Below are 16396 nucleotides of genomic sequence, written 5' to 3' on the forward strand. Positions count from 1 at the left end.
GTGGTTCGTCTGCTGGATTCTCGGGGTTTGGCTCTCCGTTACGGTTCATGTCCGGGGAGTGTCCAGTGTTCTGGCGGACGGTCTGTCACGCTTCCATCCTCTGTCCACAGAGTGGACGGTCAACGACGACTCGTTTCGTTGGATCTGCCAGACGTACGGTCTCCCAGATGTGGACCTCTTCGCGTTGGCGTGGTCTCGGCGTCTCCCAATCTATGTGACGCCCTTCCCCGACTGCGAGGCATTCGTGGTGGATGCCTTTCGGCAGGACTGGTCGAGGTGGGGTTACCTGTACGTCTTTCCCCTGGTCCAGCTGTTGCTTCGGGTTCTGGTTTGGTTGAAGACATTCCCAGGGAGAGTAGTCCTTGTGGCCCCTTGGTGGCCGGCCCAGCCTTGGTTTCCGATGCTCTTGGCTCGGTGCCCGAACCCGGGATATTTCCCGCGGCTCCGCCTGTTTCAGAAGTTCGACCCGGTCCGGTACAGGGCTGGTTCGAACTTCTCTGCTCTTCGCGTCTGGTCTTTTTGATGCGGGTGTATCACCATTTCTATGGTGATCAGGTGGCTTTGATGATGGTGTCCCACCTGAGAGTTTCGTCTCCGCGACAGTATGAAGTTTCCTGGCGTTCTTTTCGCCATTTTCTGGCTCTTCGTAGGTTGTCTCTTCTTTCGAATCGGGTTGTCTTGTTCTTTCTTTCTTGGCTTTTTCAGGACCGTCATTTCATGCCTAATACTGTCGCTTCATATCGTGCGGCGCTGGCGGAGCCGCTCAAGCTAGTGTTCGGGGTGGACATCACATCCGCCCCGTTTCGTAAGCTTTCCCATGCTATGTTTCACCTCCGGCCTGCTCATGCGCCTCCTGAGTCGTCCTGGTCCTTGGACAGGGTGCTCTCATATCTTTCCTCTCCTCGGTTTGTGGTGGCCCCCCTTCAGTTCCGGATTGTTTTTCCAAGGCTTTGTTTTTGTTGGCATTGGCCTCTGGGGGCCGGGTAGGGAAGCTTCATCCTCTCCTCCGGCGCAGGGGTTTCTGCTCTTTTGGTCCTGGGGGTAGGTTTGTCCGTTTGCAGCCTTCTCCGTCTTTTCTGGCGAAGAACGAGACGGCTGCTTTCTGGAGGGGTCGGTGGGTCATTGATGCTTGGTTGGTACAGCCGGGGGTGCATCATGTGTTGTGTCCGGTTGCAGCGCTTCGCCGTTACCTGCCCGCTTCAGCTGGGGTGGCTGGGGATGCGCTTTGGGCTGATCCGGTTTCCCGCGTTCAATGTTCCAGGGCTCGGGTCTCCCAGGTTGTCCGCAGGGTTATTAAGTCTAGCCAGCCTGCGGTCTATCCTCGTGCCCGTGACGTTCGGAAGTTTGCAGCTTTGGCTGCCGTGTTTGGTAATATGTCTTGGGCTCATATTCGGGCACGTGGATTTTGGAAGTCGAACAGGGTCCTGGCCGCCCGTTATTTCGTGAACGTCCCTGCTCCTCGGCGTTCTTGTGTTGCTTTGGGTTGCAGGTTACAGCCTGTTGTCTCGACTTCAAGTTGCGGAGTTTGTGGCTGCCGCCTTCCGAGTCAGCCCTTTCTTTTCCTTCTCTTTGGGTATGTAGCTCCAGGGAGCCAATATGGCTCTTCCTCAGAAAACTAGTGTTGAATGTAATGAAATGCCATTTTCTGAGTGAGCCCTGATGGCTCCCTGGCAACCCTCCCTCCCACCTGTTAGCATTTTTTCTGGGGGGAGCCCCGTCGGCTCCCCGGAGCTTTACTGGCTGATATGCTAATGTCAGACTTTGGCATCAGTCATGTGTATGGAGTTCTAGGGCCTACCGGGGACCACGAGCCAGAACCTGGCCCCCTCAGAGAGGCAAGGGGAGCAATGGCCTATAGAAACCCCCGTGTGGTTGGAAGCATTCTATGTCTGCCATCGACCGGGTCAAGCATCCAGAAAGGTAAGCATTCCAAAACAAACCCCTATTCTGGTTAAAATTGCTACCTAAAGCCGAACTAGTGGATAGAACTCTTCAACAGAAAACAAGGAAACTAGTATGACATCATACGTCACCGCGCCGCTGTCTGCGCAGCTTCCCCCTCCCCGGGAGGGGGAAGGGGGAGCCCCAGACCTCCCACGCCGGCTATCCACTCATCAGTTCTTCGGCTGATGCTATAGGCAACGGTTATGTGCTCCGGCTCCAGTGGTTGTTTCAGCACTGTACCTAGAGTGTGGTGTCTGTTTTCTAGGTGGTGCATGAGCCGGGAGTGATTCTTCAGTACTCGGGATGCATGCGCCTAGGGTTCCCTTCCCTAGGTGCCCTGTAAGTACTGCCCTTGGGGCGTGGGGCCACCTTCCACAAGTTCCTTGGGTCCTGCCCCTGCTTGGCCGTTTACTGCTTGGATTTCGGCCGCTCTTTGTGTGCTCGGGTGTTCTGTCTCCCTTGTTCACCTTAGAGTAAGGGGCAGTGTTTGCACTGGTGGGGCGCGGGGTACTGTGCAGCTTGTCTTTACCAATCATAGCGGCCGGCTCTGTTCCGCTTGGGTACGCTGTCCTCTTGTGGGGTTTTCTTTTTCTTTTTGTTTATCTACCTGGTGGGGCGTCTGCCTTCGTTCTTGCCCCTTTGTGTCCCTTGTGTTCTGAGTATTTTCTGGTGGTACCCCTGCTAGGTCCCCGTGAGTGTACACGTCCCGGGGGTTCAGCTCTTAGAAAGTTGTTTGGTAGCTTTGGGTGTCGGTTAGCAGTACCCTGCCTGGGATTACCTGAGCGCGAGTCCTCTTATAGTAAACGCTCGGGACCCTGGGAAACCCCTGGGGGCGCACGGGTCTGATGGATGTGACCCCAGAGTCCCCCCCTCGCTTCCAGCGAGTTTGAGGGTTGCCCTCACCCTTTGTCTCTGGGTGACTCTCTGTTTTGCCTCCGTCTGCTGCCTGTGGGGTCGGTGACACCTTCGACCCGGAGTCGTGCGAGTTTGGTTGCTCGTTGTGGCTCGGTTACCCAGTTGTGCTAACAAAGCGGGTGCGGGCAGCAGGGGCGTTGCACTTGAGCCTTGGTGGCAACGTTCTCGTGGTTTCCTCCCCGGGAGCCCCGGGGCTGCCCCGTTGTAGTTCGTTTTGGGACTTGGGGGTGTTGGTTGCTTCGGTTCCATCCACGCCCCCTTGTCTTTCCCCTGGATCACCCTTCCTGCCTACAGCCGGTTCCTTACCGTCTGTTGGTTCGGGGCGGGGTTTTTGATGGTGTTGAGACTCGGGCAGTCTCGGGGAATTCCCCTTCCGGGGTAGTGACGGGGGCATTTGAGCCTGTTCCTCCAGCCGTGTTGTACGAGTCTGCCAGTGGGATCCGTTCACTTGTGTTTTCACGGCTGCCCCGGTTTTCTGGTATGGCCGGGGCTTTGGGGGAACGGCTCGGCCCCGGGGCCTGTCGTGTAGGTTCCCGGGGCTGGGAAGGGGCTGACTTGGGGGGCTATGGCCCCGTTGGACCCCGTTGGGGTTTTTATCCCCCTCTAGGCGGGGCTTGTGGTTACGCGGAGTGGGGTTTTTCCTCCCCACTCGCCGTACGTGCTGTTGGGCGTCGGCCTCTCCCCGGGCTCGGTTCCTTGGCCTTTTGAGTCGGTTGGTTCCGTCCTGTGGGTGGATGTTTCCTCCCACCCCTTTTTGGGACGATGTTTTCGTCATGTTTCCCCGTTCGATGGGGTTCTGCGTGACTTCTGATCTCGGGTGCGCCTGCGCCTTCGTGTGCCTTCGGGACTAGTGTTGGCTTCTGTGTTCTCGAGGGTACGGGAAGGTTTTTCGCTACTTCCCGCATTATTGGAACGTCTGTCGGCTCCTCGTCCTTGTCGCCCTCATGGGCTACTTGTCGCCCTGTTGGGCTGCTTGTCGCCCTGTTGGGCTGCTTGTCGCCCTGGTGGGCTGCTTGTCGCCCTGGTGGGCTGCTTGTCGCCCTGGTGGGCTGCTTGTCGCCCGGTTGGGCTGCTTGTCGCCCTCATGGGCTACTTGTCGCCCTGTTGGGCTGCTTGTCGCCCTGTTGGGCTGCTTGTCGCCCTGTTGGGCTGCTTGTCGCCCTGTTGGGCTGCTTGTCGCCCTGTTGGGCTGCTTGTCGCCCTGGTGGGCTGCTTGTCGCCCTGGTGGGCTGCTTGTCGCCCTGGTGGGCTGCTTGTCGCCCGGTTGGGCTGCTTGTCGCCAGGTTGGGCTACTTGTCGCCCGGTTGGGCTACTTGTCGCCCGGTTGGGCTACTTGTCGCCCGGTTGGGCTACTTGTCGCCCGGTTGGGTTCCTTTTTGGGCTATTTGCTTCTTTGGCCGGTTTTATTGTTCCTGCTTCCTCTTTTGGCTACTTTTCTCGTGCAGTAGTCCTGGCTGGCGCCTTCCCGCTGGGAGGGTGTGCGGTTCGGCCAGCGTGTTATGCGCATGCGCCGTGGAGTTTGTTTTGGTCTGGGCGGTGTTTCAGTGCTGGTGTTTTGCGCCCTTTTTGCTACAGTGCTTCGCCTCTCGTTCTTTTCCCTGGCTGCGGTATGTGCCCCTTCGTGCCGGGGGTGTCCTGGTTCCCAGTTGTGGGGAGGGCACCGCGGTTTTCCCTGTGTCATGGGTGTGGACCGCCTCCTTCACCTCTCCCTGCTCTCCTGCAGGTCCGGCAGGGTCCGGCTCTGGCGTCTTCGCCTGGCGGTGCTCCCAGGTTCTTCTGGGCACGGTTGAGTCGTGTCATGTTCGTGCCACCATTCGCCAGGTGAGTTTCTGCGGTCTGGCGTCTTTTGGCCGGGCGCTGGTTGCGGTTTTGTTTATATACCTGTCTTTATTTAGGTATCTTTTTGTACGACTGAGACCGTTCGCACACCAGTGACTGTCCCTTTTCCAACCCTTCCTGTCCCCCTCATGTGCATGTCCAACCCATGCTGGAGTCATTCAGGGGACCCTCCTTTTTTACTGTTGTGAGGTGTGGGGGTTGTAGGGTTGGTTCTGTACTCACCTGGTAAGGCTCCTGGCTGTGCTTGCAGGATTTGAGCTCTGGCTCTTGGGTCCCGCCTATTTGGTAGAACTTGCGGGATAGTACCAGTGGAGTGCAGTGGTGCTATTGGCACATTTGGGGAACACTGTATTACCATCAGAGGTCTGTGCTTGTTACACGACCTACTTGCGAGCATAAGCCTTCTTGCTGGTTCGTCCGTGGACTTCCAGGGCGCACTAGCCTGTTTTCGTATGGCAGTTCCGGCCCGTCCTGGTTGTGGGGGTATGTGGGCCGGTGGACTGCTCCTAGCAGCTGCCTGGTGGGCCACCCTCTTGCCGGTCTAGCCTGGCCTTGGGATGGGCTTCAGATGTAATAGCGCTCTCAGTACCTCATCCAGCAGGTATCGGGCGGGGTTTCTCCGCCGTCGGTCGCCTGGTGCAGGTTTCTGGGCCTGCAGGGTTTTGTCGTGTCTCCGTTGGCCCTGTCTGGGGTCTGCCTGCTCCGTTCTCTGCCTTTGCAGAAGGGAGTTGCTATTTACATGTTGCATGTTGCAGTGGTGCCTGTTGCTGCTGCTGCACATGTGCATTGGTACCGTGTTTCACGGTGGCGTGTCCTTGTTCCTGTGTCCGGTTGTGGAGTGGCACTTTGCTGCCGTTTTGTGCCTGGGGATTGCGTGGGGGTTTTTCTGTCCCTGCCTGATTGTCCACCCCTGGTTGTTCTCCTGGGTTTTTTTGTGCTTCTGCTCTTTCTTCCTGCCTCCTCTGCAGCAGGGATGTTCTGCGTGTGTTCTTACCCGTTGGTCAGCCTGTGTCCTGTGATGTGCTTCTTTGTCTCGGTCTATTGCAGTTGTTCGTAACCCTTGGTTCGGGTACTGTTCTGGCGGCGACCCTTCCTCCTTCTTTGGTTTCCTAGCTTGCCCTTCCGGTTGGTTTTTCTGGGGTCTTGCGATGTTTCGCGTCGGACCCGTCGTTTCTGAACTCCTGGCGGGCTTGCATGCTTTGGGGAGTTTTCCTGTTCGGCAGACGTTCCATCTCGTGCCGCCTGGGTTTCGGTGGTCACGCCCGAGATCTTCCCGCGGCTCCGCCTTTTTCCTGGGCTCGGAGGGGCCTTGTCGGGGCTGCTTATGTTCTGCCTCGCGGTCTCGCCTCCGGTTGGTGGTCGGGTGGCTTCGTGGTAGGTGTCCCACCTGCGTGCTTCTCTTGGCGGCAGTATGGGGTATTTTGGCGGTCCTTCCTTTTCCTGTCCCTTCTTAGGTGGTTACTCTTGTTAGCTTGGTTTACTCTCGGCTTGGTTTCTGGTGGGGGTTGGGGGCCGTCGTCTTTCCACATACTGTCGCCTCTTTTCGTGCGGCGCAGGCGGAGCCGCTTCAGCTTGCTTTCGGTCTTGGTGTTGCTTCTGCACCGTTAGTCAGCTGTCTTGTGCGTCGTTTCACCTCCGGCCTGTTCGAGCGCTGCTTGCACCATCCTGGTCTCTGGTCAGCGTGCTCTGTCTTCTCCTCGGTTGGTAGTGCCCCTTCGGTTCCGGTGTGTTTTTTCGTCGACTTTTTCCTTTGGGCCTTTGCCTCTGTGGTCGAGTTGCTGAGTTTTCTTGCTCCTTCGGTTTTAGCGTTTTGGTTGTTTGGTGGCAGCAGTCTCCATCTTTTCTGGCGAGGGGTGGGGCTCCTGCATTCTGGAGGGGTCCAGGGTTTGTTGGTGCTTCATTGGTCGTGCCGGGGGTGTGTCGTTTTTGTGTTCTGTGGCTGCCCTCCACTGTTGTTTGTGTGCCACGGCGTTTGGGTCCAGAGCGCGTTTTGCGTTGATCCGGTTCTGTTCTTCCCGGTTCGCGGGTGATAGTGTCCCGGGTGGTCAGCCGTGTTCTTGCGGCTAAGCTGCCTGTGTTCTTCCCTCATGCCTTTGGCGTTCGTGGCTTCGCTGCTCTCGCTGCCGTCTGGGCGACGTGGCCTTGCGGTCTTTCGGGCGTGGATTTTTGGTGTTCGTGCAGGGGCCTTGCTGCTCGTGGTTCTCGTGTTGTTCCCGGGATTTTCGGGGCTGTGGCGCCTTGGGTTGGCGTTTGCTGCCGGCTGTCTCGCCTCCTTGGGGGGTGCGTGGTGTCCGCCTCCCGGTTCTGTCCCTTTGACCTTCCTCTGTGGGTAGTTATCTCCGGGGAGCCGACGGGGCTCCCCCCAGAAAACCAGCGTTGAATGTAATGAAATGCCATTTTCTGGGTGAGACCCGGAGGCTACCCGGCAACCCTCCCTCCCTCCGGTCGGCGTTTTTCGCGTGTTTTGACATCCAGCCTCAGAACTGATGGGTGGATAGCCGGCGTGGGAGGTCTGGGGCTCCCCCTTCCCCCTCCCGGGGAGGGGGGAGCTGCGCAGACAGCGGCGCGGTGACGTATGGCATCATACTAGTTTCCTTGTTTTCTGTTGAAGAGTTCTATCCACTAGTTCGGCTTTAGGTAGCAATTTTCACCAGAATAGGGGTTTGTTTTGGAATGCTTACCTTTCTGGATGCTTGACCCGGTCGATGGCAGACATAGATTGCTTCCAACCACACGGGGGTTTCTATAGGCCATTGCTCCCCTTGCCTCTCTGAGGGGGCCAGGTTCTGGCCGTGGTCCCCGGTAGGCCCATAAGAACTCCATACACATGACTGATGCCAAAGTCTGACATTAGCATATCAGCCGGTAAAGCTCCGGGTAGCCTCCGGGTCTCACCCAGAAAATGGCGTTTCATTACATTCAACGCTGGTTTTTTGTATTTGTTGATGCTTAGCTTCCGAACTGAAGTACTATGCAGCTGGCGCAGTAAGGTCCGGGGCTCCCCCCTCCACCTCCCCCTCTCGGGAGGGGAAGGCTACTCGGACGAGCGGCGCGGTAGTTGTGTGTTAAGTTTGCTTGTTTGCTTGTTAACCTTGGGATTGTAGGGTGTTCTACCTCTCTGTTCGATTTTTGTTGTTAGTTTCTTACTATGTGGGGTTTGTTTTGTTATGCCTACGTTTCTGGGTGCCTAAACCTGGTCGATGGCAGATAAGGAAAAACCCCAACCACGGGTGTTTTCCAGGACCATTGCTCCCTGCAACCTCTCTGAAGGGGCCACATTCTGGTTCATGGTCCCTGATAGGTCTGAACTCCATAGCTAATGTCCCAGTCTAATATAACATACATTAGCCCGATAAGCTCCAGGGTGCCTCCGTAGCTCATCCAGAAAATGACGTTTCATTACATTCAACGCTGGCTTCTGGGGGGAGCCCCGTTGGCTCCCTGGAGCTATCCTAGGCTGATATGCTAATGTCAGACTTTGGCATCAGTTATGTGTATGGAGTTCTTAGGCCTACCGGGGACCACGACCAGAACCAGGCCCCCTCAGAGAGGCAAGGGGAGCAATGGCCTATAGAAGCCCCCGTGTGGTTGGAAGCATTCTATGTCTGCCATCGACCGGAACAGGCACCCAGAAAGGTAAGCGCCTCAAAACAAACCCCTATTCTGGTTAAAATTGCTACCAAAAGCCAAACTAGTGGATAGAACTCCCCAACAGAAAACAAGCAAACTAGTGTGACGTCACACGCCGCCGCGCCGCTGTCTTCGTAGCTCCCCCCCTTCCCGGGAGGGGGAAGGGGAAGCCCCAGACCCTCCACGCCGGCTACCCACACCTCAGTTCTTAAGGCTGATGCTATAGGTGACGGTCGTGTGCTCTGGCTCCGGTGTCGCTACATCACTGTGCTTTGCGTGTGGTGTTTGTTTTTGTGGGTGCGAGAGCCAGGAGTTATCTTCAGTACTCGGGCGGCATGTGCCTAGGGCTGCCTTCCCTAGGTGCCCTGTAAGTACTGCCCTTGGGGCTTGGGGCCACCTTCCACAGGCTCCTCGGGGTCTGCCTCTGCTGGTCCGTTTTACCTTTTCGGTTTTTCGACCACCTGTTGGGCTCTTGGGTGTTCTGTTCTCCCTTGTTACCGGCGGGTAAGAGGCAGTTTGCACTGGTAGGGGCGCAGGGTGCTGCACAGCTTGTATTCCCGACATAGTGGCCGGCTCTGTTCCTTGGGGTTCGCTGTCCTCTTGCGGGGTTTTCTTTTTCTTTTTCTTTTCGCCTGGTGGGGGGTTCTGTCATATTATTCCATTAGTTTTTGCCCTTCCACTGTTGTCCTCAGTGGCGCCCCCTGCTAGGTCCCCGTGAGTGTACATGTCCCTGGGGTTCAGCTATAGAAGTTCGCTTGGTAGTTTTGGGCGCCGGTTAGCAGAGCCCTGCCTGGGACTACCTGAGCGCGAGTCCTCTTAAAGTAAACGCTCAGGACCCTGGGAATCCCCTAGGGGGCGCGTGGGTCCGATGGATGTGACCTCGGAGTCCCCACTCGCTGTGTGCGAGTTTGAGGGTTGCTCGGTCCCCTTGTCTCAGGGTGACCCTCATTGTTTTTGCCTCTGCCACGCTGCCTGTTGGGTCGGTGATACTTTTAACCCTGAGTTCTGTGAGTGTTGCTGCTTGCTTGTGACTCAATTTACCCAATCCTCTGATGATTCTCTTCGGGTACAGGCGGCGCGTGCATTGCAGTCTAGGTTTCGTCTGTTGCAACGCGCTCGGCTGGTTGCTCACCCGGATGCCCCGGGGCTGTCCCGCTTTGCTTTTCGAGACCCGGACTTGGGGGTGGGGGTTGGTTCAGTCCACACCTCCTCGTCCTTCCCCTTCTGTTCATTCTGGTCCCCCCCCCCCCCCCCTGCTTCCGGCCCCGAAGCTTCTGAGAGTTTCGGGGTTGGAGCAGGGCTTACTTGATCTCGAGATTCGGACAGCTTCGGGGGGTGCCTCTTCCAGGGGAGCGGCAGAGGCATACGAGTCTTGTCTCCTGGCCGAAGCTTCTGGGTCTGACCAGTGGGCCCCCATTCCTCCAGCTTTTCCGGCTGCTCCGTCCTTGTCTTGTGAGGTCGGGACTTGGGGACGGTGATGCAGCAACCTTGTGTCGGTTGCTGCATCACCGGCTTCCTCTTCGGGTTTTTCGAGGTTCAGTGCCTTGGCGCCTACCTGAGCCCTCGCTCGATGTGTACACGGATGCGTCGTCTCTCGGCTGGGATTTTGTGATCAGTGCTCACCAGGCCGGCCAGGGGCGTTGAGATCCGTCCTTCTGTCGAGCACACAGCACGGTGCGGGAGTTCGCGGCGTGTGTGGTTCGCTCTTGGGAGGATTCGGGTGGCCCGTGGATCGACGCTTCGGCTCCATTCGGACTGCTCTCCAGTGGTTTATTGCCTGAACCGCGGGGGTTCGATGCGGTCCTTGTCTGTTTGGGGTCGGTCGCTTCGGGTGACTCGTCTGCTGAGTTCTCGGGGTTTGGCTCTCCTGGCAGTTCACGTACAGGGAGTGTCCAATGTCTTGGCCTACGCCCTGTCTCGCTTCGTTCCCCTCTCCACGGAGTGGACGGTCGACGACGAGTCCTTCCATTGGCTTTGCCAGACGTTTGGGCGCCCCGAGGTGGACCTCTTCGCGTTGGCGTGGTCGCGGCGTCTTCCCGTGTATGCGGCGCCTTTCCCCGATCGCGAGCCGTCGGGGTCGATGCCTTTCAGCTAGACTGGTTGAGGTGGGGGTTTCTGTACCTCTTTCCCCCAGTTCGGCTGTTGCTCCAGGTCCTGACTCGCTTAGAGACTTACCAGGGGAGAGTTGTCCTTCTGGCCCTTAGGTGGCCAGCCCAGCCTTGGTTTCAGGCACTGGCTGCTCGGTGTCCGAACCCGAGGGTTTTCCAGCGGCTCCGGCTTTTTCAGCAGATTGGGCCGGTATGTCACGTGGCTGGTTCGATCTTCTCCTCGAGTCTTCGCGTATGGGTGTTTGACTCGAGTTTATCATCATCTCTATGGTGATCAGGTGGCCTCCTTGTTGGTGTCCCACCTGAGGGCTTCTTCTCGGCGGCAGTATGAAGTTTCCTGGCGGTCCTTCTGTTTCTTTTTGCGTCTTTGTCGTGTTAGTTCCTTGTCTGTTCAGGTGGTCTTGTCCCTCCTCTCGTGGTTGTTTCAGGACCGTCATCTTATGCCGAACACTGTCGCCTCGTTTCGTGCGGCGCTGGCGGAGCCGCTTCAGCTTGCTTTCGGTATCGATGTTACGTCTGCGCCGTTTCGCAAGCTGTCTCGTGCATTGTTTCACCTCCGGCCTGCTCATGCGTCGCCTGAGCCGTCCTGGTCTTTGGACAGAGTGCTCTTTCCTTTCGTCTCCTCGTTTTGTTGTGGCCCCTTCGGTCCAGGATTGCTTTTCCATGGCACTTTTCTTGTTGGCTTTGGCCTCTGGGGGTCGGGTAGGGGAGCTTCATGCTCTCCTCCGGCGCAGGGGCTTCTGCTCTTTTGGTCGTGGTGATAGTTTTGTTCGCTTGCAGCCGTCTCCTTCTTTTCTGGCGAAGAATGAGACTGCTGCGTTCCAGAGGGGTCCGTGGGTGGTTGATGCTTGGTTGGTCAGGCCGGGGATGCATCATGTTTTGTGTCCGGTTGCGGCGCTTTGCCGTTATTTGCGCGCCACGGCTTCTGTGTCCGGGGACGCGCTGTGGGTTGATCCGGTTTCCCTTCTTCCCTGTTCGCGGGTTCAGGTCTCCCAGGTCGTCCGCAGGGTTATTAAGTCCAGCCAGCCTGCGGTCTATCCCCATGCCCATGACGTTCGTAAATTCGCAGCTCTTGCTGCCGTCTTTGGGTATATGTCTTGGTCTGATATTTGGGCGTGGGGATTTTGGCGGTCGAACAGGGTCCTGGCTGCTCGTTACCTTGTGAATGTCCCTGGGCCCCGTCGGGCCTGTGTTGCTTTGGGTCGGCGGTTGTAGCCAATTGTCTCGGCTTCGAGTTGAGGAGTGAGCGACGACCACCTCCCGGGTAAGTCCCTTTTTTTCCATCTGTAGGTAGTTAGCTCCGGGGAGGCGATGGGGCTCCCCCAAAAAACCAGCATTGAATGTAATGAAACGCCATTTTCTGGATGAGTCCCGGAGGCTCCCCGGCATCCCTCCCTCCAGTCGGCGATTTTTTCGCATTTTTGACATCCAGCCTCAAGAACTGAGGTGTGGGTAGCCGGCGTGGAGGGTCTGGGGCTCCCCCTTCCCCCTCCCGGGAAGGGGGGGAGCTGCGAAGACAGCGGCGCGGTGGCGTGTGATGTCACACTAGTTTGCTTGTTTTCTGTTGGGGAGTTCTATCCACTAGTTCGGCTTTTGGTAGCAATTTTAACCAGAATAGGGGTTTGTTTTGAGGCGCTTACCTTTCTGGGTGCCTGTTCCGGTCGATGGCAGACATAGAATGCTTCCAACTACACGTGGGCTTCTATAGGCCATTGCTCCCCTTGCCTCTCTGAGGGGGCCTGGTTTTGGCCGTGGTCTCTGGTAGGCCTAAGAACTCCATACACATGACTGATGCCAAAGTCTGACATTAGCATATCAGCCTGGGATAGCTCCGGGGAGCCTCCGGGACTCACCCAGAAAATGGCGTTTCATTACATTCAACGCTGGTTTTTTTCAGCCATGTCAGTAATAAAAACCAAAGAGAGAAATTTAATGGATGTTAATGCAGCTCTTCTTCTCTCAGAAACAATGCTGCAGTCACATATATCAAATTTTCTAACAAAGAAGCAGCAGCAGATGTCACATTAAAAATGTAAATTTTATGACATTAGATATAATAAATAAAATACTATCTATATTTGGTTTTTCTGTCTTAGTCATCAGCCGGTCTGCAAAATTGTTCTCCTGTTTTCGTCGATCCACGGGTGTAAAAGGGTTTAAAAGTGCTACACTAGAGGATTTGTTTGAATCTCAGGTTGCATTGCTTTTACCATGTTGTGGTGTAGTAATTACCTAAGGTAATGTTACCTGACAGCTGAGTGGACAGCGCTCGGTATTCATAGTCCTGAGGTTCCAGGTTCCATCCCCGGTGGAGGCGGAAACAAATAGGCAGAGTTTCTTTCACTCTGATGTGAATGTTCACCTAGCAGTAAATAGGTTCCTGGGAGTTAGACAGGTGCTACAGGCTGCTTCCTGGAGGTGTGTAACAAAAAGGAAGCATGGTCGTCCCCTTATTCGGGGATGCTAAGTCCTGAAATCATCTCAAAATGATTACCTCAAGAAGGAAGGTAATTAGGTAATTAATAAATGTAGTAATTACCTAAGTGTAATTACCTAAGTGTAGTTACAAGATGAGAGCTACGCTCGTGGTGTCCCGACTTCCCAGCACTCTTTGTCATATAATGCTTTGTGGTCTAGGGCACATACTTGGAAGTACTTGGTGTGCAGGTTCAAATTCTCTTTGTGGCTCCTACTGATTTCCTCTTTGATACATCACATTAATGTGATATCATAGTGCAATAGTAATATTGTTATAATTATATTGGGAATTCTGTGAAAGCATATAAATTATGTAGATAATGAATGATAATTATTGGTAATCAGGCGGGCAATAGCATCCAACAGTGTAGATGGGGTGTGTGCTATGCTGAACCATTCTGTCACACTCATTGAGACACAACTGGCCGAAGGATTTAAACTGACTCTCCGCAAAGGGTTTCCTGCTCAGGGTTATCTTGACTTTAACCAGGTTAGTGTCTTTTGGTTTTTATGTTCCTTGCCATTTATTTCAAGTTACTATAATAAATGACATTCATTATCATTACCTGTAGAAAAATTATATAGTGAAAGATGGTTACTGTTATTAACCTCTGTACAGAAATAAAGTTAAAAATGTTATTATATAATTCATATGACAACATTGAGTATATCATAAACTATGACTACCACACTCCAGCACTCATCCACAGTACAACCCCACTGCTGCATAACTCAAACATCATAAATCGAGTAAAAGCCATCGTGTATGTAGTTCACGTAATCAGCCTCCTTGGAGCTCGTCAGTGACCAAATGCCATTGATGAGATCCTTGGAAAGAGAATCATTGACCTAAAAGGATAGAAAATAGGATTGGTGACATAGGTACTCATGGTGCATTTGATCTGTACACGGAGTGTATATTCCTTCCCAGACTAACCGACTTTTTGAGGTGCATCCAATCTTACAACTTGTTACAACTTACCAAAGCTTGAAGAGTATGACCTTTTGCTGAAGACCATATTAGCAAAGTTGTCAGTCTTCCTCTCAATGGCCCATGGAAACAAGCCACTCTTCCAGTCAGACTTGGTGGCTGTGGTGTCTGTACTGTCATGCAGTTTATTGATCCAGCCCTCTTATCTATCTCCTCTGCATCAAATAACCCACCTACCTCTTACTATATGATGATGATTCCGAGGATCAACATCCCGATGTGCGCTCTCTGACCAGGCCTACTGGATGCTGGTCTGATCAACCAGGCTGTTCAGTACAGCGGCTTGCAGCTTGATGTACGAATTGCAGCCTGGTGTATCGGGTATCCGTTGAAGGTGCCTGTCGCGTTCTCTTATGAACACTGTATTCTCTTATGAACAATGATAGAGCCCAATAGGCTCAGGAATCTGTACGCCAGTTGATTGACAGTTGAGAGGCGGGACCAAAGAGCCAGAGCTCAACCCCCGCAAACACAACTAGGTGAGTACAACTAGGTGAGCACTGAGAGAGGTCGACCAGTTATGCCCCGCATGTGTAGGGGAAGTGTTGAAAAGCCCTGGGCCATTGATGTTGTTTGAGTCCTCTCTCAGCGTGCCTATTGTACCTCTTCTTTTCAGTGGGGCTGTTTTGCACATCCTGCTATGCCTTCTGGTCTCATGTGGTGTTATTTCTGAGTGAAGGAACCAGTCCTTTAAATATTTTCATAGTGTAAATTATTATGCATTTCTCCCACTTGCACTCTAGCCCGTACATATTGGGGACCTGGTAGCAAAAAATATTTGAATTAAATAAAACCAGTGTTGAATGTAATGAAACTCCATTTTCTGGGTGAGACCCGGAGGCTCCCCGGAGCTTTACCAGGCTGATATGCTAATGTCAGACTTTGGCATCAGTCATGTGTATGGAGTTCTAGGGCCTACCGGGGACCACGGCCAGAACCTGGCCCCCTCAGAGAGGCAAGGGAAGCAATGGCCTATAGAAACCCCCGTGTGGTTGGAAGCATTCTATGTCTGCCATCGACCGGGTCAAGCATCCAGAAAGGTAAGCATTCCAAAACAAACCCCTATTCTGGTTAAAATTGCTACCTAAAGCCGAACTAGCGGATAGAACTCCCCAACAGAAAACAAGCAAACTAGTATGACATCACATGTCAAAGCGCCGCTGTCTGCACAGCTTCCCTCTCCCCGGGAGGGGGAAGAGGGAGCCCCAGACCTCCCACGCCGGCTATCCACCCATCAGTTCTGAGGCTGGATGTCAAAACACGCAAAAACCGCCGACCGGAGGGAGGGAGGATTGCCGGGGAGCCTCCGGGTCTCACCCAGAAAATGGCGTTTCATTACATTCAACGCTGGTTTTCTGGGGGGAGCCCCATCGGCTCCCCGGAGCTAACTACCCACAGAGGAAGGTCAAAGGGACGGAACCGGGAGGCGGACACCACGTACCCCCCATGGAAGCGAGACAACCGACAGCAAAACGCCAACCCAAGGCACCACAGCCCCGAAAAGTCCCGGGAACAACACGAGAACAAGCAGCAAGCCCCCGTACGAACACCAAAGAGCCACGCCTGAATGACAGCAAGGACACGTCACTCAGACGGCAGCGAAGCCACGAACGCCACGGGCATGAGGGAAGAACACAGGTAACTGAGCCGCAAGAACACGGCTGACAACCCGGGACACCATCACCCGTGAACCGGGAAGAACAGAACCTGATCAACGCAAAACGCGCCCCGGACACAGATGCCGTGGCATGCAAACAGCGGAGGGCCGCCACTGGTGACACCCCTAGGGTCAACACTTGCAGCAGAGGAGCTCCAGCATATTTCAACAATCCTAAGTATTGTAGTACAGGTTGATGGTAGTGAGTGGTGTCCCACAGAACATAAAGGTATAGTGCTCTTGAAAAATAGGTGAGATAACAGGAAAGTGCTAAGGGAAGTGAAGAATCGGATGAGAAAAAGTTGCCCTAGTGTTTACAGTGCAGAGAAGAACATTCAAGATGGCCACTGGCAAGGGGAAAAACAAAACAGAGCTTGATTTTGAGGGATTCAATGAAGAAAGCATTGATATTAGTAGTCTACATAACAAGTTGGTAAATTTAGATACTATAGTGAACTCTCATGTAGAAATAATTAGTAAATTGAAAGAAAGTAATGACCATTTGAATAGCAAAGTTTTATGTCTTGAGGGTTTAGTGAAAGACTTGCGCAAGGATAAGAATCAATTGGAAACAAATTGCAAAGCCATGGAAGAAGAAAATAAACTCTTAAAAATAGCTTTGGAAGAAGTTAAAGTAAATTTAAACATAAATGACTACAATAGGTTAGGCAAGGAAATTCAACAGGAGAAACAGCTTTTGTCAGCACAGATGGAGGAAGTTACACAGGGAATAGAACAGTGCAAGAAAGATATGCAACTCACTTATGCACAAGTGGCCAAGGAGAAGGAAAAAATAGAAGAAGCAGTAAAGCAAGTCAAACACTGCAGCAACCA

General features: G+C 54.0%; 1 protein-coding gene across 1 annotated transcript in view; it reads left to right on the top strand.

The window, feature by feature from the left end:
- Positions 1–16396, top strand: part of LOC123770981 (conserved oligomeric Golgi complex subunit 4) — a 333387-nt gene that overhangs the window by 160972 nt on the left and 156019 nt on the right. Inside the window, exon 10 of the mRNA XM_045763150.2 lies at positions 13260–13404. Coding sequence (XP_045619106.1) covers positions 13260–13404 — 145 coding nt within the window. The remainder of the gene's footprint in view (positions 1–13259; positions 13405–16396) is intronic.

Source organism: Procambarus clarkii, chromosome 65 (genome assembly GCF_040958095.1).
Source record: "Procambarus clarkii isolate CNS0578487 chromosome 65, FALCON_Pclarkii_2.0, whole genome shotgun sequence".
NCBI classification, from domain to species: Eukaryota; Metazoa; Arthropoda; class Malacostraca; order Decapoda; family Cambaridae; genus Procambarus; species Procambarus clarkii.